Below are 24,852 nucleotides of genomic sequence, written 5' to 3'. Positions count from 1 at the left end.
GTATATGTAATCTAGTTGGGTCCCGTCACCACAATGCGATTCATATGCACGTGTAGGACCGTCGTACCGAATAATAAAGCTCCGCTTGACCAAGCTGGCCGGGAGTTGGGGCCGTCGTGGTTCAGTGGGCCCCGACATGGTACATAGTAAACCGGGTAGGTATGAATAAATGGTGCTTGCGCATTTTAAAGGGTATATGAATTCACCATGCATGGTCCTTAGTTCAAACATAATACTTCGTGGCCTGTCAGATCCACTGGTGAGGCATTTCTGTGCATTATTTCGCCGAATGGACGTCTACATAGCCTCTCGCGTACCGAGACGGCCTGCATGAGGCCTGTCTGAAAGGCCAACTACGCAGGCAAAGTGCGACGGATGCATGTAGCTGCACGCTGGGGTGTCTTGTTGCAGCGTCGCCGCGGCCTGTCGTCTTTTCCGGCGTAGCGGTTGCCGGCGACACTAGCCGCAGTGCCAGCCGCAGTACCCCGCCAACAGGCCAGCGGCTCGCCCCATGGCCGCGGCCGTGGCCATGAGCGCCGCGGCGCTGCTACTGCAGCTCGTCTGCCTCGCGGGTCCCCGAGTCCAGGGCGCGCTCGACGTTGCGACAAGCGCCAACTTTTTAGGGTGAGTATACCTTTACTTTCTGCAACAGTCGTTGGGACACCTCCATGTGATCCTATATGCCACGGAGCCATTGAAGCTTTCGGGAAGCCTGAAAGCTGTGGCAATCCTTTGCAGCAGTTACGTTGGTTGGTGCTTAAGTGTAGTGATCTGAATTAAGCCTTAAGAAACGAAAGCCCTATTTCAAAACCACCCATAGGGATAAGGCACATGAAAAAAAAAAAAAAAAAAAAAATGTCAAGGTGCACCTTCGACTGGCGACGTAATTTATGTCATTCAGTCTGTAAGCGGTTTCTTTTCCAACGTAAATACTTAGTCAGGACAGCAAGTTCTGCTCCGGAAGAATCGTGGAAAGCAGTCCTACACTTACAGGACATATGTCAAGGTTGTATGCTCAATTTTTCCGCGCTCTTAAAACGTATCCGCAACCATGGGATTACTGAAGGTGCAGACTTAATTCATGTTTCTCTCTCCCTTCGATGGAAGTGTATCCAGTGGAGGCGTTCCTGCAAACTGCCGAAGACAAAACTGTAAGCGATGGCCACGTCATCTGCAATGGGAGGCCACACCCAAGCGACGTTTTTGCCCAGCCGGGCTTCGCCCGCGCATTCGCCGGCTCTGGAAGAGTCATATGTCAGGAACCCCTTAGGAACCGTTGAAGCTTAAAATTCGCTGCTTTTCGGGGCGACCTCTTCTGAGGTGTCAGTGAAATATTCGCAAAGGCATCGGAATATGAGGAGGCGAAAGTGCTCCTTCCTTCGGCACAGTACCATGCGCAATAGGAAAATAATTTGAACTGTATTGTCAGGCGTCGGTGCAACCGCGCAAGGCACCTCACCCAGCTAGGGTCTTTGGGACTTCCCCTTTCTTATGGATTGACATAAGGTTAGCTATCATCCAATATTCCGGTACTCTCGAAGTCATGAGGCGTTGCGTACACAGGGTGGCCAGTTTTCCTAGCACAATCTATCCGCCGCATTTCACCAAATATACAGAACAGAACAATAAAAAATACAGACAGAATACTGAATGCAATACAGGCGTCATCAACCAAAGAGTCAGGCATGATTTAGTAAAGGCTACTCTACAATGGATCGTATCCACACTATCAGCCAGGTGATATAAATATGTTCGGAATTTAACCAATGCTTATACAACAGCATTCATGGATTAGGAAAAGTCATTGACTCAGTTGAAGCCTCAGTAGTCGCGCAAGCGCTGTGAATCCTTGAGTTGGAAAAAAAAAAAGATTGTGATTGTGAAACTAGTGTGTAGATGAGCCATATTTGAAACCATGGGAGGTATTTTTAGACTAAACCACAGTGCGAAATGAAGAAAGTAATAAAATTATCTTAAGGAAGGGTGTTAGGTAAGCAGACACAATCTTTCCAGTATTATTCGCCGCTCGCATAGGGAAAGTATTCAGAGACCTGTAATGGGAATAGTTAGGGATAAGAGTTCAGCCTCACCTCAGCAATCTCCTCATATATATATATATATATATATATATATATATATATATATATATATATATATATATATATATATATATATATATTGTGGTTTCCACGTGGACATAGGCCACGAACCACCGCGGGTTCGAGCGTCGCGCGAGCCGAAGCCCCGATCAGCCGCCACCGCGCGCGCACTGAAACACTGCAGCGCGCACTCAACCTCCACCGGGAGGAGAGCACTTCGCTGCAAGGACACCAACCTCCAAGTTCACAAAGGAGACGTTTATTGAAACGCCATCCTCCAGCGGCACACACACACACACGCACACACATACACATATTTACAAACGCACATACGCATATTTACAAAAGCGCATACACACACACGCAGTCACCGTGTCAAGGGAGCGCGCGAGGAGCTAGGCTCCCCTGCGCGCACGAAGTGACACGGAGTGCGCGCCGCAAGCACGCAAGGGCGTGCTGTGATCTCTCTCTCGCAGTGACCAAAGGGTTCCTTTTGAGAGAGATTGGGCAACCACCGCAAGGTACGCCTGTCGCGGATCGTTGGATCACGATCGACAGGCTCGAGCTTCGCTCTCAGGTAAGACCCGGAGCAGACGAACTCGAGTACACACTGGTCTGCGCGGACAAAGGCCGGCAGACAAGAACAGTTGCGTACGCACCTTGCGATGTCTCGGAGGGGTCTCTCTCTGGGCTCCGCTCGGACAGTCGCGCGAGCGCGGCTGTCGAAGCGGTGCCGTGTTCCCGCCAAAAGGCGCCAATGAGAACAGCCACTGGGACGCCAGGGCGGAGCTGTGGCCCGAACGACAGTGACAAGTCGCTCGAGCCCCTCTCCGCCGCCTCAGGCGGGAGAAAGGGAACGGGGAGAACAACTGGGAAGCGGGCGGCGGCCGCGCAAAGGGCAGCCGCAGCAAGCCCGAATCCCACATCCTCCTCTCCTTAATTGCCCTCCTACCCATCAGTGAAAGCACGCGGCAGGTCCCCAGCATGAAGAAAAGAATGCTATCCTCACGCAACAAGTCAACTACACTTCAGTTCCAGCAAGAAAGATCTCGAAAAGACAGACACTCAAGAAAGACAAACATTAGCAAGGCGCACAAAAAAAAAAAAATGAACAAGATGACATGAAGAATAATGTACCAAGTTCCGGAGGCTAAGTAACAACGGCTATGTACAGAACACAATCATGTACAGAACACAACTATGTACAGAAGAACTATGTACAAACACAACTATGTACAGAAGTTCCAAAGTTCGTCGGTGCAGCTAGGGAATCTGCGGTGACTCACCGCGCGTTGACTTCTGGGTGGCCAAAGTTCATCCTTGGCTGCAAACGATCTCCGTCAGTGGTGGTGCAGGTTAGGTGCAGGAGCAGCGAACACGCCGAAGGGGCCCCAGGCGTAGAAAGTCCGTGACTCCGTGGCGATCCAAGGCGCACATGGGAAGACCGCGCGGGGCTTCCTTTCCACCGCGCTCCGCACACGCCGGCAAACACACATGGCGCGACGTCGTCGCCTCCACGCCCAGGCACGCACACGCACAGCCACTCACACACCAAACAAAGGGTGATGCCGACCTTCAGCGGCGAACCTGTCCCGAGCACCTTCGCAACCACGGCGGCCTTGGGTGAAAGGGGCATCGTCCATGTTCCCCGAAACCAAACGGCCCCAACTTCCTTTCCGCACGCACCAGAAAAGCCGCGCGTCGGGGCTGCCTAATGAGCAGCCCTCGCAATTTCAAGAAGAGGAGAGAAGACGCGCTGTACAAAAGAAGGCACTCACTGTACAATATTTACAAGATAAGAAGCAAGATTGGAAACAGAAGAAAGCGAAAAATGGGAAAAGAGACACGAAAACAAAATAAAATACAAAGGCTGGAACTGAGCGAGCTAGAAAAGGTAGAGACCAACCTTGCTTCCGGGTAGGGTTGAACGAGCAAGCTCGCTCGGTGAAACGGTATGCCTTCGGTTGCGGAAAAGGCCCGTCGTCCGGCATCAATCACACAGGTGAACGTCGCCTCACCTTGTACCGGTGCGGGGCACGGCTGCGTTCCACCGCATCGGTTGTGCCTTGGCACTTGCCTGTGGTGACAATGGGCACCAGCGCAAGCTCGTCAGACCGTTACGCATGGGCCTTCAGGTCTGCGATGTAGGCACGGCTGGCTATCCCCATAGGGGGATTCTCCAGCAATGAGCCCCTGCTTGTTACTAGGGAAATGCCCCATGAAATCGCAGGTGGCCATCTGCCACGGACGCACACTGTCAGTTGGTTTCGTCATGCCCGGTGGCTTGCCACCCCTCGACTTCTCCATTTGACAGACATGGCAGGAACGGCAACAGCGGAAAATGTCGCGCTTCATGCCGGGCTGCAGTCACCGATTGACTCAGTTTCTTGAAACCTTGGAGCCACTCAGATGACCAGCCAATGGTTTGTCGTGAGAGAACGCAATAGAGCGCCGCTCAGACATTGGGGAATAGCCACTTCAAATGGTTCATGGACTCATCATTCGTGGCTATGTATTTCAGCGCGAGCCCGTCATGGCCCAGCAAATATGAATCCCCGGGGCACGCCGCGACACACGCTGGCTCGTGCCCCCCTGCGCCCGCTCAATACAAGTAGCGTAACGGCGCTGCGCCCGCTGCAATACAAGCAGCGTAACGGCGCTTCGTCTCCCAGAGACCGTCGCTGACATCGCGACAAAACGGGTCATTCTGCTGGATCGTCGTAGCTCTTCATGGCTGAAAACGATCCCAGTCATCCCAAAGGAGAGCCTGGTTTCGTCCCCCCGCAGGTTCGCAGCAAAACTTCCGCTGGCATCGGCGTCTCAGATGTGCTCACAAAGAGCTTTCACCCTCGCCTGCTTTGCGAAGCGCTGCTTACCCGGATAGCGGAATGGGGAACCCGTCTGCGGGCGTCCCCTCTGTGCCGCTCTGCGGCTCGTCCGCTGTTTCGCCCCCTTCTCCCGCCGTCCGTAAAGACGCCGCCGCGGGCGAGTGGGGCACGGGATAGCGCGTCAGCTACCACGTTCGTTCTCCCCTGTAGATACTGCACCGAAAAGTCGAAATGCTGTACCAAGAGAGAATGGCGCGCCAGCCGGCTCGCAAGTTCAAGGAGCCGCATCAGCCAACTGAGCGCGCTGTCGGTCCGGTTTCCAGAGGGAGCCCGGCCGACGCCTCGCCGTTCCCCGAACAGAAATGTCTGCAAGCGGGGTACGGGTGCTGTTGTGCGAAGATGCCGGCAGCGGCGGCGTCGCGCACATTGCTTCCGCAACGGCGTAAAGCTGAAACAGCGGAGGCATATGGTCAACGGTCGCACCGCAGGGTGGTCCGAAGAACCATGTAGCGTGTTTCAGTGCCTTTGCCGAGTGCCGCGCAGGGGGCGGCAGGCATGGCGCATGAGCTTGATCGTCAAGGCGACCGGCTCGGCCGATGTGCTGTCCAACGACTCATGGAGCCAGGGACAATTCACGTTGGGCGCCAGTTGTGGTTTGTACGTGGACATAGGCCACGAACCACCGCGGGTTCGAGCGTCGCGCGAGCCGAAGCCCCGATCAGCCGTCACCACGCGCACACTGAAACACTGCAGCGCGCACTCAACCTCCATCGGGAGGAGAGCACCGCGCTGCAAGGACACAAACCTCCAAGTTCACAAAGGAGACGTTTATTGAAACGCCATCCTCCAGCGGCACACACACACACACACGCACACACATACACATATTTACAAACGCACATACGCATATTTACAAAAGCGCATACACACACACGCAGTCACCGTGTCAAGGGAGCGCGCGAGGAGCTAGGCTCCCCTGCGCGCACGAAGTGACACGGAGTGCGCGCCGCAAGCACGCAAGGGCGTGCTGTGATCTCTCTCTCGCAGTGACCAAAGGGTTCCTTTTGAGAGAGATTGGGCAACCACCGCAAGGTACGCCTGTCGCGGATCGTTGGATCACGATCGACAGGCTCGAGCTTCGCTCTCAGGTAAGACCCGGAGCAGACGAACTCGAGTACACACTGGTCTGCGCGGACAAAGGCCGGCAGACAAGAACAGTTGCGTACGCACCTTGCGATGTCTCGGAGGGGTCTCTCTCTGGGCTGCGCTCGGACAGTCGCGCGAGCGCGGCTGTCGAAGCGGTGCCGTGTTCCCGCCAAAAGGCGCCAATGAGAACAGCCACTGGGACGCCAGGGCGGAGCTGTGGCCCGAACGACAGTGACAAGTCGCTCGAGCCCCTCTCCGCCGCCTCAGGCGGGAGAAAGGGAACGGGGAGAACAACTGGGAAGCGGGCGGCGGCCGCGCAAAGGGCAGCCGCAGCAAGCCCGAATCCCACAATATATATATATATATATATATATATATATATATATATATATATATATATATATATATATATATATATATATATTCACATACTGCGGACTAGACATGGTCCAAGCAGGAGAGCAATATGACTAATGACCTAGACAAGCAAAGCAGAACGATAGGCATAAACATTCATGTGCTGAACACTTAAGTAATGTTCAACAACCTCGGAAAGGAACAAGGCGGTGAAAACGGTTAGAGAATGTATTTACGGATGACAGGTAGCAGCCGCAGGTCCCGACCACTAACGGGAAATTAAGAAGTCTGCGGTGCTCAAATGGACGCAGCTAGAACAGGACTGGGTTAATAGAAGGGATATGGATAAACATCTACCATGCAGTGGATATTTTCTAGCTGATAATGATGACCCACAACTGTGTCTGCTGTCTTCAGGAGCTTGGGGTATTCCGACGTCCGGATAAAATCAAGTTCGATACGCCCGAGCACGCTCTAGACTATGCGACTATGCCTAGCTTGTGTCTATTTGATGGCTTTCCTGGACACTAATTCCACCCGGGAGGAATCGGTCCCTATATTCCTATACAGACTTGTACCCATTTCTTATCCATCTTTTCCCTAAAATTTTCCCCTCCCCATGCTGTCTTAACGGTCCAGGAAGGGACGGTGCGGGCAGACGATTTTCTCTTATAAAGCGCTCCGCGCTCGCGCTCGGTTTTGTTTTGTTTTCTGCATGATGGCGCGCTTTATTTTACGTTCATGCTTTTATGCAGGCACCATTTACTCTCGGTGAAGATTGAAAGCCTGGCGCATCTGAAGACCCTGCTTGACGTGAAAGACTCCCTCGATGTAAGAACTGAATGCTTTAACATTGCACCGCTGAACTGTGTCTCATATATTCAAGTACATATAGCTTTCATCACTCTCGATCCGTATGGACCCTTTACAGCGCGAGCGCATGGGCGCTGCCATATTTGATCATGTGACCTTTCCGCCATCGCCGGCCTTCTGGCTTTCTGGTTTGACGGCTTCCGGCACGCTGGTACTCGGCTGCACGGTGCGGCGTACCAGCTTTCGCTGGGGACAACGAGCTTGTAGACAGGCAATAAACTTCACGTGAATGCCTATAGTATGTGTAGGTGCTAAAAAATGTTTAACCACGTAGTTCATTTATTGCGTCCTCCTAAATGTCTGCATTGGCTAGAATGTTTCGACAAACCCATCAGCCGTCGACTCGGTTTTTTGTTTTGCTTTTCTTTATCAATTCCCTCTCTAGTGCTCTTTGTGGAAAACGTGATTTTCTGTAAAACTGAATATATTACAAACTGATTATTCCCTCAAACTTATTTTTTTTTTATTTTCTTGCTCATAGGGCGAACGCATGCTCAGACTATGCTGGCTGAGACGCATTATGAATGTTCATTTAACATTGTGCACAATAATTACTGCTCAATATGGACGCGCGTGTAATCCCCGACAATTGATAAGATATAATTTTATCTCCTGTAAACGTTCTGGCTTCAAAAGACTATTACGCTGCTTGAAGGCCGCACCATAGCGCTCAGCGGCGTTCACCTGCGCTCGGGCGAAGGTGACTGGAAACTGCACCGGAATTCAGAACGCACAGTACGCAGCCCAAGCAAGCGGGGATATAAAAAAATCTTATCATGGTAAATTTCATCATTGGCCCGTGCATTAGTTTCATAAAAGCAGCAGTTATATTTCAGCAGTACATGTCTAATTAAAGTTTGGTTTTGTTTGTGCGGTGTTACATCCCGAAGCGACTCACACTATGATTGGAGGACTGCAGAAATTCCCATCCCCTTGGGGTTCTTTAATGTGCACTGATATCGCACAAAACACGGGCGCCTGGGTTTTTGGCTCCAGCGAAAAGCAGCCGCCGAGGCCGAGATTCGATCCCGCATATCCTAGGGAATAGTACTATAATTAAAGTAAACAGATTCACTTACATGCCCACACTAACTTTCCTTCTCTGCGCAATCAATTCGTATAACTGCATAGACATTAACAGTAACGTCAAGGTACCTCTTAACGCCCTGCGAAAAAAACTCGGCAGCAGTGCAAAGACTCAATATCCAATTCCTGAGAAAACGTCAGGATCGTTCTCGCATTGCCATGGCTACTGCCGGTGCTAAACGAGCTGGGGCGTGAAGTATAGCCATTCTCTTCAATTCACAGGCGCTTTCTTGTCCCAGAAAGGAACATGAACTCGTGATACACCTCCCAGAAAAACGGTTGCCTAGGCCATGATGTGCACCTTATGTAGAAAGCATCATCTGTTCTTCCGCCAATAAACAACAGGGTCATCAGCTCTACTTCCTCGCAGAATACTTCGACAATACAGATGACACCTGCATCAAAGCAGCGCTGTTTAAAAGTCAGCTGGTATTCTTACAGAAGATACACAGCAACAGTTAGCACTGCCACGGCCGCTCGATGGTGTGCGCTTCCATCGAGCGGCCGTGGCACTGCGCGTCGATGCGTTCCGAAGGCCAGCAATGACGGCCATCCTAGTGGCGCCACCTGTTAGGGAAGAGTGGAACTTGAGCAAAGTAGAGTTCTGGGCTAGTTGGTTGGTTCTGGGACATGATTACTGGGAGGCTTAGCGCGGAAGAGACAAGGACAAGAGAGGCACACAGGACAAGCGCTCGTCCTGTGTGCCTCTCTTGTCCTTGTCTGTTCCGCGCTAAGCCTCCCAGTAATCAAGAGTGGAACTACTCGCTGTAAACTGTCTATAGCCAAGCTTGGACGATTCCCTTTTGCCTGTCTGGAAGGCATTGAAAGAAATAGTCGACACCTGCTAGCGACAATTCTAACGAAATTAATATTCGCGTCCTGGCAGTCATCATTAAAAAAAAAAAGAAATTAGAAGCTGTGTCTCAAAATGATGAGACTAGAAACCTGGGATGATTTGACACTACGCTCTTATTGTATGTGAGGCGTAAGACTGCTGAATTTTCTTCTTGAGTTCGAGAATTTTCTGGCAGATTAAACAGCAAGTGGATGCGCGTCATGCATCGAATCCATTTATGTGTAAAGCGTTCAGTTTAGAAATAAGATAAGAGGAAGAAAGATGTAAATAAGTGGTAATGGTAATTTGCCTGTTGCAGAGACTGGCAAGATTTTCCATACGTGGTTCCAAATGTGCGCACAATCGTACAGACAATTTGTTGAAAACTGCTCGTCCAAGTAATGTCAGTTTGTTTGACTAAATTTCAGCTGGACTTTTGGAGCCACACTATCAGAGAAGGTTACACCGGACTGGTGAGGGTGCCTCCGCAAAGTGTGAGCGAAATCGTGGACGTCATGGAGTCAGCGGGCATTCAGTACAACGTCAACTCGGACAACCTGCAAAGGTCTGCGGCCGTCTCCACACGTCAATGAGTGCTGTCTTTTTTTTTTCCTTGTTCGAACGTTTGCGCCTTCTCGCTTTGATACATGTGGTTGCGTCGAGTTCTTTATTCATCGCAAGGAGTGCCTGCTCAATGCCTGCGTACCTGCTGCGCCCGATAGGCCCGCACATACACCTGAGAACAACTTGGTTACACCTGAGCGCGACTCAGCTTCCGTTCTCAGCCTTACAAACGAAGAGAAACGCTTTTCTAAGACTGAAGTCGGTAGTTTGGACTATATCTGGGACTAACGTTTACCCCGTTTCTTACACACAAGGTTCCGAACCTGATGTGTTGTTTTTGGTCGAAAGCGACATTTTTTGTTTTTTTTTTGTTTTTCTAGTAGTGGGAGCCCATGAAAGCGCGTGCTAGCCGCTGTGCTCACAAACTGGCTGTCTCTGCACCAAGCACATTTACGCGAAGGCTTGGTGGCAGCTCTAAAATATGCTTGTAGAAAAAAAAAATAGGTCAGCCGTTCAAGTTGGCACGAAAGCCTCGGGACTACCGGCGTACTGAAAAAAAAAAAACGAGAGAGAAAAAGAAAAAAAAGTAATAGAAATAGCAAAAGTGCAGTTATTATTATTTTTTTTTTTCAAAAGTAAAGGATCCATGGTGCGCGTGACCACACGAGGCTGGTGCCGTGCCGTATCCGAGGTGAAACTAATATACCGCTCGTCGTGCTCCAATGCTCGAGAGACTGAAGACCGCAGTTGATTCCGCTCTGCTGTGCTTCGAAGCCATGTCGTTTTTATTCCGCCATGTTAGGAGCATTGCCGCAATGTAACCCGACATCATTTCCGGCCACGCCATCAATATATATTATTTGCTTCTGTCAAAGGCTGTGTTTCATACGGCGTTTAATGTTCAGCCATCGTCGAGAATACTTTTGTCGATATCATCTCTCTTGGTCTGCGGTTTACTGTAGGCTGCGCAGACACTAGAGCACAGCTTGACTTCCGTTTGCAGCCTGATCAACGAAGAGAAGCGCCTCATTGCCCCAGACGATGCCAGCCCCGCCGGCGAAACGTCAACTGACCTTCTCGACTACTCTCGCTATTACAGCTACACATCTGTGAGTCGAAAAGGACCGCCGTACGTTACTTGCATGCGCATAAGGGGCACATGCTACAGCACAAATAAACAATCACTTGAGCAAAGTAGAGTTCTGGGCTAGTTGGTAATACATGATAAGTGGGAGGCTTAGCGCGGAACAGACAAGGACAAGAGAGGCACACAGGACGAGCGCTCGTCCTGTGTGCCTCTCTTGTCCTTGTCTGTTCCGCGCTAAGCCTCCCACTTATCAAACAATCACTTCTGCGCAAAACAAAAGTTTCGAAACAACCGAACTAGCCGTTAAAATTTTTGGACAGTTGCGGCTATGCTTAACATATACTTCATACGAAAACGTATGCCACTGATATTCGCTAGCCACACATCTGCTGATATCTGCTGCACAACCATTCCAAATTGCATACCAGGCCGTTTCCAGGTGTTAATCCCGATTGCGATTGCTATGTATTGCTATGTACTGGAAGGTATATGCACATACCATATACACTGATACAGTTTTGTGCTAGAAATGAGCATAAATTGATGAATCAAATACAGCTAGCTGCACCCACACAGTGATAGAAATGGTCCGTAACCCTACCGTTAGGGCCGCGAGCAGCGAAAACGAGGCACAAAAGTCACGAACTTCTCTCTACGTTCCGGAAGTGTGAAGAACTTGTATATTGATTAAGGAAACATTACTGCATGATTAAATTGAGTGAATTCTGCGCACCTAAGGTCAAAGAAACTCCGCACCAATGCTCACAGCAATCACAGTAAAAATACAGACATCAAAATGCAACTCCCCCCCCCCCCCCCCTCTTTTTTTTTTCACCTGCGATTGCACCTTTACGACCGCAGAAACTTTAGCCTGCTTAATAGTGGACTTTATTAAGGTACAACACATAGGCGCATAATAAGTTATCTTTATGCTGTACTCCAGCGCCTTTTGTGGCTGGCAGTCTCATGTAGCTTCGAAATGTATAGCTGGGGGAGCGGCCTGTAGCGGTCATGTAGCTGGGGGAGCGGTCGCTCCACCTAAACCTTCAAGGGGGAACCATGTCTGCCCCATACCTTTACTGTGTCGAAACTCTGTCTCGTCATTCTTATACAAGTGCAGGGTTATGGCCATGCAGGTTTTTTGACGATACTGGGGGTCACGAACCCCGATGTTGCGTTTTAATAACAGCGTATACTTGCCCCCCCCCCCCCCCCCTCCCGAATTAAGGAACCGCTTTTTGAGAAGCGCTTCGTCGCATCGTTTTCAATTCTGCATTCATGGCGAAGCTTAACTGTTTTTATTTAAGAGCACAATATTTCGTACATGTTGCAATTCCATCAGGACAAAATATTTTATAACAATGCCTGAAGCGCTGCTGTGAAACTTCGTTCCCCCTGCGCACGCCTATGTGCTTGAAACCTAGCAAAAGAGCGCCTCCTCTTTCCTTTCCTTTCTGAGGCTCGCCGCGGTGGCTTAGGGCTTGTGGGGCTTGAATGCCGATTATCCAGGCTATTGGCTTTATAGCAATCGCGATGAAGCCGATTCACATGGCATGGCTGGCTCACTGAAGCCTATCGTGAACTGTCGTCAACTTCCATCCGTGTGAAATATATCCAGAACACTCGGCTGTCGCAATACTCCCTTGAGATGCGTTAAGCGGTCCAGAATTCTGTAGTGTGCCACTATTAAGATCCCCAATCACCCCCAGTTCAAGTTAAGCAGAACCACGAGAAGCCAAGGTGTTAGCGCATGATAATTCGTGATTAGTCCCGAGCTTAACCACCTAACCACCTGTAAATCCATTTTTTCCTGCCCCCCCCCCCCCCCCCTCATCAATCTCTGCTGAAATGAAGCTTGCTTAGAATGGAGCTTAATCATCATCTTTTTGCGCTTGTGACGACTTATTTCTGTTTTCTCCCATTTACTTATTATGCCCTCATGCTCCAGGTCACACAAGCTCTGTTGGGGTACGCAAAAGCCCACAGCTTTTTTGAAACCCAAGTTATCGGGCAAACACATGATGACAACGACATCATATCAGTCAAGGTAGGTTTCTTTTGTGATAACAGAGAGTATTTGCTGTTATGTTATGAACGCAATGGAAAAACGTGAGAAGCCGATCGAGCTGATTCACTGCATGTTGATGAAGCGTGATGGCTATCCGAGCGCTATTCTTATCCCACAAATATCTTTCCCAGCAGCTGTTCCTTGCTGCTGACTCACTTCCTTTTTCACCAGAATTCAAAGCGCGTTTTCTTTGTAGCTCTGTATATTAAAATATTAAAAACTCGTATAGCGAGATCCATTTCGATTAAGCGCAGAGAAGAGATGGTGCTGACTCTCTGCGATGCCATCATGCCATCATGCATGGTGTAATCATGGCAGCTGCATGCAGGCTCTAGTTTTTAGCCGAATGATGGAAGAAGAAAGTTGTGCAATAAGCATTGAAATGCTTTGAAAGGGTTCCCATGTTTTACGCCATAGCGATCCGATCTTACGAACATCGCATAGCTGCCGTCTGCAAGCTGATCTCTACACCCATATGTTACTTTATAAGTGAGCAGAACTTGCGTCGTATTTTAACGGCTGGTTTTCAACGGTCTAACTATATGATGGCTGTCGCCGCGATTAGCAAAAATGTTCAGAAGGTGTTCATGGGAGCGCTGCCATCTCTTTCACTCTGCAGAATCAGTATGTTAATTAAGGCGATGACGTCGGCAGATCACAGCATATACCGTGTTATCGCGCCTGCACTCACTGACAGACATGCGCCTCGTCTTTTTTGTAGATAGCCAGCGAGGACGACCTTCCCATTATTGTGATCGACTGCGGTGTGCATGCCAGGGAGTGGGTTACAATCTCCGCCTGCATGTACATCATCAACGAGGTGAGTAATTTGCAAGGTGAGGGTGCTGTGGACGGTTGGTAAGACGTCCCCATTGAAAGATGGTGATGTGCGGCGCCACTAAGTTGAAAATAATTTTCCTAGTAAATTTTCTTTTCAAACGTTATTTTTTTTTTTTTAACAGGTAGTATCATGGAATTTCCTTCTTTCCTTCGTGTCGCTTGGTGGCAGACGATGCCTGTCATCGGACGTCATTAGAGAGCTGTTTGGTGCTGCAATATTAGCTCTCTGTTTTCAGCTATTATGGGAGTGATGCAATCTTCATAACCTCGGCTTCGAACATCCATGAGACCACGTACTTGCTTCTTACAGATCTGTCATCACAATTGTCGTGCTACACCGTATCACAATTGATTCAGTGGTCTAGCCCGAAAGCAGTGCATGTCACTTTACGTATGTCACCACAAGCTTTTGCGTTACTCTGCCGATAAACCGCTGCTGCTTTCTACTTTCATTTCTGGAAGAAAATGTTTAATGTATAAGCATTGTATGGCTATGTTTGCGGTTTCGTGTCATCACGAGCTTTTCCGCACCGTTACGTTCGAACGAATCAGTTTATAAGAAAAAGAATGCTTGCATCAGATAGAGCCTCAAAAAATCTCGTGCGGAAAATCTGGAGGGTGCACGTGGGTTAATTAGTTAATTAATTAGAGCCACGTGTCAATCAAATGTCGTAATAACCGGGAGGGGTAGGGTCGACGTCTAAATGGGGTCACGTGGTACTCGACTTCCGGTGACATAGGCCTAACTTCCGGTAGCGGGAAGTTTGAAATGTTTGAAGGTGAACGAGCGGGAAAGAGCGTGATTTGCGTGCACAAATTGGTGGGAATGGTTAGAAAGTGTGTAGAGAGAGTTACTCAACCAACAGCAGTCTGAAAAATTCCGAGAGCACTGCAGAATCTGCAGTGGAGAAATGCGAAAGCCTGAGCGTGGCTGCTGCACACGGCACATCGCGCGCCCCTTGTCGAACACAACCAGCGTTCCGTTGAACGCGTGAAAGTTCACCGGCGTTCTATAATTGGTTCACAGGAAAGGAAAGGTGCAGTATCTTTCCCTCGCGGCATCCCGCTGACGCATCTCGCGGACAACACAGCAACGCTGAGGCTTACGCATTTCTCCAGTGCAGATTCTGCAGTGATCTCGGAAAATGTTTAATTTTTTATTTATTCATAGTTGAAATGTCCCCGTGTAGGGGTTTTACATGAGGGGTGGGTGGCTTCACGGAAGAGGCTTTATAGTAGCAGCCCTGAAATTTATCGGACTGCAGTGATGCAATACTCCTCCAGGCATGCAGATCATTCAAGTTTTTCGCGTTAAGTGGGAAAAAAAAAAAGAAAATAAAAGAAAACGAGTGAAAGATGCGATGATGTGCACGCATGTGGAGGGTATACCGATTTCGAACGACCGGTTCGGGATATTATGAAGTTTGGCGGCATGACACAACGGTGTGTGGAGGATCAAGAAATTATTAATAATGCTTATGCCGGGTGACAAAGCGGCAACAGAAGGCTCAGCATAAGAAGCCACGAGGTCGTTAAGAAACAACTGCGGCGTCTCCAGCTGACAGAAGTTCTAGATTTCCCTACCATTGGTTCCAGTAAGAGCCTCGCCTTGCCGCCAGTCAGATGCAGTCACTCTCGGGAGCGTAAAACGGAAACCGAGACGAGGCCAGAGATCTTGCCTCCCACCTATCCAGCGCTCCTACGTGCTTGGTTCCCCTATCGTTGCATGAAACACTAACACGTGCCATCTGCAGAGGCGCACACTTACTCCTTTGTCTCTGCGTCTATTCCTCATCTCTTGTAAGTAAATTCAAACAACAAGGAAGCCCCGTTTAAATTTATTGCAGTGCGTTACGGGACGGAAGTAACTGATGAGAATTCGGCTAATGTGTGTTTCTTGATGAAGGTACTGGTGACGACATGGAGACAGTTGATGAGCGGACGAAATCATGCTGTAGCAGGTCGCCTTGTGGCGCAAAGGAAAACAGAAACACCTGAAAACACGGCAAACTTTCATTTTTAGCCCAGCGTTTCTCGCGTGTTTCTTCTTTCCCGCCCGCCGCCCGCGGCAAGTTCCTAGCCTCTAGTTGCAGCGAAGTGTTTGTAAATTATAAGCTGACGAGATCCACTGATCGCTGCCTGGGCAGCGGGGTTGTTATAGCGAAGGCCCAGGACGTCACAAGCATTGACAAACTTGTATTCGCAGCTTGTCACCCGCCACCAGGAGCGAGCCACAGATGTGTCAGCCATCTTCAACTACGAGTGGCGAGTGATTCCGTGCCTCAACCCAGACGGATACGAGTTCTCCAGGAAATCGGTGTGTTACCAGCGTTTGTTGCCGAGCCTGCTGTGCGCTTTTCTTCTTCTTATTTTTTTTTAAATCAAAAATGGCGCGAATAGTATATGATTCACAGCCCTCCATATTTTTAATGATATCGCTCGAGAGAGAGTTTGAGCAAGCGCATAAAGTCATCTGCATGCAGCGCGAACGTCGCGTGCTACTCTGTTTCCTTCGCGAGAAAACGGCACATGCCACGCTGGCTGTGCGCAAAATCCTTGTTGCATTTCGAGCAGAGCGGACAACGTTGGTTTAAGATTGCTGGTAATACCCCGTAAAATAAACACACACACAAAGAAATAGAGCAAATGTTAGTATATGCCTTATTTTTATTTTGATTTTCAGAACAGGATGTGGAGAAAGAATCGCTCCGTCCAGTATAACGTCAACGGCACGAAATGCTACGGCACCGACCTCAACCGGAATTTCGATGTGTCATTTTGCAGTAAGTTTATCTGCGCCAGCTTCCTCCTCAACTTCGATCTTTATCACGGATTGCAGCATTTTGCCAATTTAAAAATGATTGTCCAGATAACATCTAATCACGCCTATTTTTCTGAGTCACAACTCTGTTCACCTGTACAGAATGAGGTCAATGACCCCCTCCTTCCTTTGTACTGCATTCTTATTTCATTCCTTACGTACTCCATTGTTTCTTCAGAGGGTAATATGTAGGGCTAAAATAATTTAAATTGGCATAAACCCTTTATGCTGACTGCCAACAGCTGTGATAAGCGCCATAAACTTTGCTATCCGGCCTGAATGGGACTCAAAACTGCTTGAGGCGCATGGCTGTGCTTCTAGCTCAGTCACGCATCTTTTTGTGAAAATATCGTACACCCTTGCTTACACACATAGCCTGAGGCCCCGGGACGTGAAGAGGGCGCTGTGTAATGTGACGTAGTATTCTCGCTTTCTTTTTCTTTAAAAATTTTTACCAGCAAATCATTTGTCACAATTTTTCACGGCTATGCCCAGAGCAGCAATTTTTGGAGAGTGCGGCTAGCGCCCCTCATGTGCACAGAGTGGACGCCTCTTGCTAAATATTCGGCAATATAACATGGATCGGTTCACTGTAAAGAAACGAAAATATCGCTATGAACTTCTGTGTCGTGCACACTCCACCATAACGCAACCGCACATCCATGAAGCATAACCCAGAAAAGATTTCTCGAGTTTCCACGTAACTGCAGCGCGAAAAACAAAGAAAAAAAAAACGACAATCACAAAGGAAGGAAAAAACGCACACGACACGGAGCTAAAGTGCACACGGAGCAGCGATTGTCCGTGTCGTGTGTGTTTTTCCTTCCATTGTGCTTTTTTTTTTTTTTCTCGCTGCTGTTATCTGGAAGCAAAGTAACCAACTTGCCCAAAAGCTAGTTTTACTTAAGCTTTCTCGAGAGTTTATTGTTGAATTCCCCCTTCCAGGAGTCAAAACAAGGTGTTTTTTGTAACAAGTATAGGACAGTTTGCAACGTGTAGCGCGCGAGGCCTTCTCCATTCGTGGCGCATACATGCAGGCACGGCCGAAGAGGCGGACCCCTGCAAGGAGACCTTCTGTGGCAAGGCGCCCTTCTCAGAGCCGGAGTCGCACGCCTTCCGGGAATACGTGACTGAATTCCGCGACAGGATAGCCTTCTACTTCAGCTTCCACGCCTTCGGAGACCTCTGGCTTATCCCGTACAGCTTCCGCTCCGAGAGGCCGCCTGACTACGACGAACTGGTACGGCGCTGCAACCCGCAGTTGGCTGGCCTTGCCCGCAGCCTCGACCAGGCTGCTGTGCCGCAGAAACACATGAATGTGCATCAGTCACTCCGCCATCGGGCGCAGGGCAGAGATGGCACTGTCCGATGGTTGCGTGTGCGCCACTCCTTGTCTCAGACTATTATCTCGCTTTTTAAAAAAGCACGTAAATAACCCCAAGTGGTCGAGAATTCTGCGGTCCTCCAACCTCCCATGAACCGCTTATTGAAGACGCAGCTCGACTTAACGATATATTTGTTCATTCCGCGAGTAACTTCAGCCGCTATGAACGATATGAGATCAACTGTAGGGTGTCTTAGGCATCAGTCGGCTCTATACATATATTATTGAACTAAACACACCCCCAAATTCGGAAAAGCGATAGATTGGTTTAGTTAAGGGGTTTAACGTCGTATAGCGACTCCGGTTGTGAGAGACGCAGTAGTACTGCGTCTCTCATAACCTGAGTTGCTTTAGGACGTTAAACCCCTTAAACTAAACCAATCTCTCACTTTTTCGAATTTTGGGGGCGTGTTTAGTTCAATAATATATGTACAGAGCCGATTGATGCTTAAGACACCCTACAGTTGATCTCATATCGTTCTTCATAGCGGCTGAAGTTACTCGCGGAATGAACAAATCTATCGTTAAGTCGAGCTGCGTCTTCAATAAGCGGTTCCTGGGAGGGCTTTTTTTATGTCGCTTTCGTTCCTTGTAGCAGGACAATAGTCACGAAAGGAGCAAACAAAAAGTCGAAAACTTATCTATATTTCTTATGCGATACTGGCAGAATTACACGGCTTCACTTTGTAGAAAGGAAGGCGTGAAAACTGCAGCAAGGTTGTAACGTGATAGCATGCTGTAGCATCATGTTAGTAATATTGCAGTCATGTCGAAAAATTCTTGAACACGGGGTCTGGAGAGGGAAACTTTACATATGAGGAGTCTCATAATCCCGTATGTTTGTCATATGAATTAAGGACACTGTAAGGAACACACGAAGTTTATATGGACTATATCGAGTACACATACTGAGCAATATAAAGTCTATATAACCATATGGAAATCATGTAAAAACTATGCTCCGTTTCATACATCAAGTGCAACACTGTCAAAGCTAGAGCTCTTGTTTGCGCTCCCCGCGCCCGCGATGAAAGATAGTGCCTGCTCTTGACGAGAGGAAATAGTAGTTGCTTTGTCTTCAAGCTTAATACATCTTACATTTGCCATCAACTTCATAAAAAGCACCGTTTTTAGGGAGAAAGGATCGGATTCGGTGAATTTGTGGGTTTTGTTTGTCGTTTTCTTTCGTGTCGCGTTTTCGCTGTCTCGCAACCCTGCCAGCTGTGCCCTCTGCCACGGCCGCTCAATGTGCGCCTCCATTGAGCGGCCGTGCCTCTGCACTGCGCAACACAGAGACCTCGACTGCCTCTTCGGAGCGGATTTTTTCTATAAGATCCGCACTGCGAATATGTCCAGGCACGCGAAGCAAGTTATTGTAAACGAGTATGCTCGAATAGAGCCCGTTTCCGCAGAAACCACTCGGTCACAAAACGAGCGCGTAGTAATACGCCTCCTTTTTTTTTTTTTTTTTTTTTTTTCGGACAACTTTGCGTAGTTTTCGCTGCGTTGCACCTGATCGCACCTGATGTATGAAAAGGAGTATATATGGAAAGCACGTGAAACGGAGACCGCATGGAGAAGATATAGAAAACGTATCATGGATTTCCATGTTTTTTTGTTTTTTTTTTCTTCATTTCATATGGACTCCATATTTCATTAATCCCATATTATCTGCTTATATGTAAGTTTTCAGCTCTGGACGACACGAGTAAACATTGCGTCGTTTCCTTTACTTGTTTTCTTTCCTCCATTTCTTGGCAGATGGCTAGGGCAAATCGAGCAGTCGACGCTATACAAGAGGTCAGCGGCACACGCTACAAAGCTGGATCCATCGCTTCCCTACTTTGTGAGTCTGTTCCTATAAGGCTGTGCGTATTTGCTACTCTGGAGATATTCCTAGAGTGTCCCATGAATAATTAGTTAATCACCTTGTACAGATAACCATGTTGAGCAAGCTCACGTCCTGAGGAATTAAGTTTACTGCCCTTCAAAGCTAAAGCGTCTGTATGGCTGTAACGGTGGCACCCATGGCCAATTGTTCATTTTATAAGCGTGTCCGTTACTTAAAAGCCAAATAATTTATGATTTTTTTGTAGTTATCTCAAAAGTGAAGCACTGGCATTAATTTCTCCGGCATCGAGTGAAACGGTATTGTGCGCATACTGACCTTCGTCTGTTGCGGAAAAATGAGTATTGCTGACTCTCACGGCTTTAAATTGCAGCAGATAATACATTTTGTCGTTGTTTCTGCTAATGAGGTCCAGAAAACCGAGCATACAGCACGGCAAACTCTGTGATCCATATTCAAACCCATTCGCAGCACGAATAAAACAACGACAGGAAGAAAACACACACGACAGGACGAATGCTGCACTCGAACTCGATGCCACAAGAACTCTGTACTTTGTGCTGCCAATTTTTTGTAATCGCGGAACATTCTCGCCGCTCCGCATGGATCCTTTCCTTCCTGGACAAGCACACGAAGCCAGTCTTCATACAGACGAATTTGGCGCCAACCTTCGGACTTGAGTATTCTACACAATCTTCTTGCGTGGCCCAGGGACGGCGACACAACACCTAGTAATGCTTGAACTTCCAAGGGAACCACCCTTGCTTGATGCAGAAAGAAAGAGTCCGGCACTGGCAGGTGGTCACAACGATTAAATTCACACATGTGACAATGGGGCTCTGCCTCGCTTGGTGGGAGCCCCATTGTCACATGTGTGAATTTAATCGCTGTGACCACCTGCCAGTGCCGGACTCTTTCTTTCTGCATCAAGCAAGGGGTGGTTCCCTTGGAAGTTCAAGCATTACTAGGTGTTGTGTCGCCGTCCCTGGGCCACGCAAGAAGATTGTGTAGAATACTCAAGTCCGAAGGTTGGCGCCAAATTCGTCTGTTCTTCGTGTGCTTGTCCAGGAAGGAAAGGATCCATGCGGATCGCGGCGAGAATGTTCCGCGATTACAAAAAATTGGCAGCACAAAGTACAGAGTTCTTGTGGCATCGAGTTCGAGTGCAGCATTCGTCCTGTCGTGTGTGTTTTCTTCCTGTCGTTGTTTTATTCGTGCTGCGAATGGGTTTGAATGTGGATCATTACCAACTGGCCCAAACCTCGGTGTTATTAGTGTTATTAAACTCTGTGAATGAGCGAAATTACCTGTTTTCCAAAACTGCGCTGGCCGTGCGTCGAGCACGTGGGGTTTATCCACAGGCCTTTGGGAGGTGATTTCAAGCGCGACATTATACCGTGACTGCAGCGGGCAGCTAACATGCGCCCCGTAAACGAACAGATTCCACTTGCTTCTTCTAATCACGAACGCTTAGCGGTGCACTTTAGTTTTCAGCTTGTTTCCCAAGCTACACTACTTCCTATTCTGCTGTTACCACTGAACTTTGCGTCTGCAACCTGGCTCCTTATGAATTACAGGTAGCTCAAAATTCCACGAAAACAAAATTTTATGAAATCAGTTAATCTATCAGTTAAACAACTGTTCCATAATTGAGGATTTTAAGAGGGACATAATTAGTTTTTTTTTCTTTTTCAGATCAGTGAAATATGAAATAAGTAATCAAGTTGTAAACCAAAATATCACCAAGTTTACTATTAGCTTGCGGGGGAACGTGAGTTCTCCCGATTAGCATCGAAACCATACAAGAATGTTGCTTTTTGTCTTCATCAAGAGTTTATACGTTTTTCTTAACGTTTTTCTCGCGTTTCTAAACCGTTACAAATAAAAGTTCAAAATAACCTCACTTTAACTGCAACTAAAAGTTAAACAATATAAACACAACGTTCTCTAAAATGGTAAAGTATGCAGACTCGTCTGTTGTGGAGGCAGACAACTTAACGGGACCAAGAACGAGGGCGACACTTGAGCTATATATACAATACAGCAGGTCTAAAACATTCGACTCTTACATCTATCTCGGAACGGGGACCTTGAAGTCGAAATTACGTAGCCATTATTAAAGTGTGTGTGGGGAAGGATTGTGATGAATGAGTAATATTCCAAATTTGCTAACAAAATAGTGGGACCATGCATGCGATCAATGAGAGGCACAACCTAACGGTGAATTCCAGTCAGCGATCTGGAGAAAGTTTTCTTGCTCTGCTAAACCGAGCGGCGTGTTTCAATGGGTGAGTTAAGACCCCGAGTTCAGACTCCTTATGAACATCTTGCTCCTTCGCTGACTCGGACAGCTGCTCCAGAACACCGATTGGAATGTGCCACAAGGGATTTAGTTGCAAGGTACGCTGCTGTTTGAGGATCATCATTAATATAATGACGCACAGCATCAGGTGGCGTGTGCTCATTGCCAAATTCTACGGACTTCAGTCACACCAAGGGCCTTTCCTTCAATTGGCAACGTGGCGTCATCGCAGTTTGCTTGTGAAAGAGGCCGGTGGAGGCGATGCCGGCATGCCGTTTTTGTCCTTGCCTATACAGCACCGTTTTATTACAAGTACGCGCTCTTTATGATTAGAACACAATAATCGAACTCCACATTGCGTAACAGTAAATATTTTAAGTGTTCTTTAATTTAATAATTCCCCATCCGGATTCAACGAAGTGTAACGCATCAAAAATAATTAGGACTTGACAATTTTCAGCATTGCGATCTTTTGACGACTTCATTTAAGAAAAAAAAAAAAGTAGTGGAACCGTAAGCGTAAGCGTGTTTCTACTCATCGCACCATCACTTAGCTAGAGAACTCACGTTAAAATATATATTAATAAGATGCTTGACCACCTCGTCGATTTCGTTAGATCCCATAATTTCCTGCGAAAGCATCGACATTAAACTTCTCTGAGGTTGCACGCACGACGCTTATTTCCTGCTTTGACGAACGCAGATATCGCTCCGGGTACTTCGATCGACTGGATGTACGTCAAGAGGGGCGTCCGCATGAGCTTCACCATAGAGGTTTCTTCGGAGAAGAACGGCTTCTTTCTGAACCAGACCAACGTCTTGGACGTCCCGAAGCAAGCGTGGGTTGGCATGGTGGCTGCCATTCAGTAATAAAGCAGAAAGTTGAACATAATTAAGTGAAGGACCGGCGAAAAAACTTTCTCGTAGACCATGCGGAGTGTATGCAGCCTAGACTGAAAGCCATGCGTCCGCTTACTAGTACCGACAGCGCCGGCACTGTCAACTGAGATATCATGTAGCTGCACAAATAAGCACTACAGCGCCTCGAAAACAGGTTAGATGGTGGTGCACAAAAGAGGTTGCTGGATGACTGCGATCTAAGTTGGAGGTTTTATTTAGGTATAGAGTTTAACCGAAACCTTAAAAATGAAACCGATATGTATAACGAGATTCACGACGTAGCCTAAGCTGAGATGGTCGATTTGAATTGGATCTCGCCATTATAAGTACCGGTCTTATAGCCCATGTGTAGCTGGCGTAATGAACTTCGTTAATTAGTGGAGCTTTTTGCGGCAACGAGGCAGCATTCAGTATCGCCGTGTTACCGAGAAAGCTTATTCTGACGCGTAGAAGGTCGGAGGATGGTGAGCACTATATTATAGTGAAAATAATTTCAAGTCACTAATTGCTCCTTTGCGGAGCACCGTCGATAGATTGCACCCTTTTCCCGCAAGAAGGTGCAAGTAGATGGGTTTATTTATTGGAAAGGCAGAGAGGTTTGCCTGAAAGAAGGTGTAATTAGCCAGGCAAATACATGCGAGACAAACACTGGACTCTAAAAACTTTTATCAGTACGAGTGCCGGTACGCATCTGATTTCCAAGCTGTCGGTATACCTCTTGGCACAAAGCATCGATACGCAGAGCTTGTCCCCAGTAAAGAAAAAAAAAAGCTAAGTAACCACACAAGCTGATAGGTGATTGCTCATTCGACATAGACGGGTTCGTTTTGAAAAGAGCGAAATTTGGGTTCACTTACATAGGAACCTCTCAGATTTTCGGTAGGTGGTGCATTGTTTCAAACGAAGCTAGCACAGTGAACTCTTACGAGGGCATATGCCGGTTATTTCAGTGAACACTTCAAAAAGTTCCTAAAAATGGACGCCCAGTTATAACCATGCGCTGCTGTGCCACGTAATGGGCATTTTTTTCTTTTTTTTTTGCTTCTGCGATTGGTGCATGTAAATGTGTTGTCATTGCCAACTACGTAGGCGTTATTATTGTTAGCGACTGGGCAAGACAGATTGTGCATGACACTGCACATATAGCGCAAGCAGTTTAAATGGTGGCTCCGTAAGGGACTTCAACACGTCATCAGCGAATGTGCTAACCAGCGAGCTTTCCTCGATCCTCTGGGGGGCCAGTTTCCGTTCTGCACAAAAAAAAAAAAAAACAGAAAAGAAAAAAAAAAAACACATCTAGCGATTCAGGGCGCTAGAAACTGAGTTTTTTGTTTTAAAAACTAATATGCCATTGTCCTGTCTACGGCTTCAGGCTTTTTATTGGCTCTAGCTACCCAACTGTGATGACTAAAAAGGTAATTCGTGATTTTAGCTGATTACCTATGTAATTAGAAGAGCTTTTACTGTGAATTATGCCCACCTTGGCTCAAAGTTTGCGCCTAAAAAATGTTTTCTTCCATTTCGAACTCAATATACTCTAGGAAGTCTTGAAAATGCTCGCTGGAGCACGCTGTTTCGAAACCGTACACCTCCCATTAGTCGCATGCCGGACGCAACAAACGTTCGGTGCAGGTCAAGGCGGCAGGTGCCGCTCAAAGGAAACCTGCTTATCCAATGGAGTCGACGGAGGGTCACGACTTTGTGGTTAACACGGTTAACCTCTGATTAATCCTCTTAAGACTCTTGCATTACCACGTTAGTAAGTGCAAGGTTAATAACCTTCAAATCATATAAGAACCGGTCGATGGCATTG

The 24,852-nt window shown here is 47.8% G+C and overlaps 1 protein-coding gene across 1 annotated transcript; it reads left to right on the top strand.

Moving 5' to 3' along the window:
* The first annotated feature begins 455 nt into the window (after nucleotides 1-455).
* LOC146205698 (carboxypeptidase B-like) lies at nucleotides 456-23,011 on the top strand. Its single transcript, XM_084586948.1, has 11 exons — nucleotides 456-624; nucleotides 7,186-7,261; nucleotides 9,653-9,789; nucleotides 10,792-10,897; nucleotides 12,824-12,922; nucleotides 13,665-13,763; nucleotides 15,990-16,100; nucleotides 16,467-16,566; nucleotides 17,642-17,844; nucleotides 19,750-19,834; nucleotides 22,843-23,011. The coding sequence occupies exons 1-11, from the start codon at nucleotides 512-514 to the stop codon at nucleotides 23,007-23,009; spliced, it is 1,296 nt and encodes a 431-aa protein (XP_084443074.1). The 5' UTR covers nucleotides 456-511; the 3' UTR covers nucleotides 23,010-23,011.
* The last annotated feature ends 1,841 nt before the right edge of the window (nucleotides 23,012-24,852 follow it).

The sequence above is a fragment of the Amblyomma maculatum genome, chromosome 1 (genome assembly GCF_055883805.1).
Source record: "Amblyomma maculatum isolate TAMU_Amacu chromosome 1, ASM5588380v1, whole genome shotgun sequence".
In the NCBI taxonomy this organism is placed as follows: Eukaryota; Metazoa; Arthropoda; class Arachnida; order Ixodida; family Ixodidae; genus Amblyomma; species Amblyomma maculatum.
The sequence above is the reverse complement of the archived record's forward strand: the minus strand, read 5'-3'. Positions and strand labels throughout refer to the sequence as shown.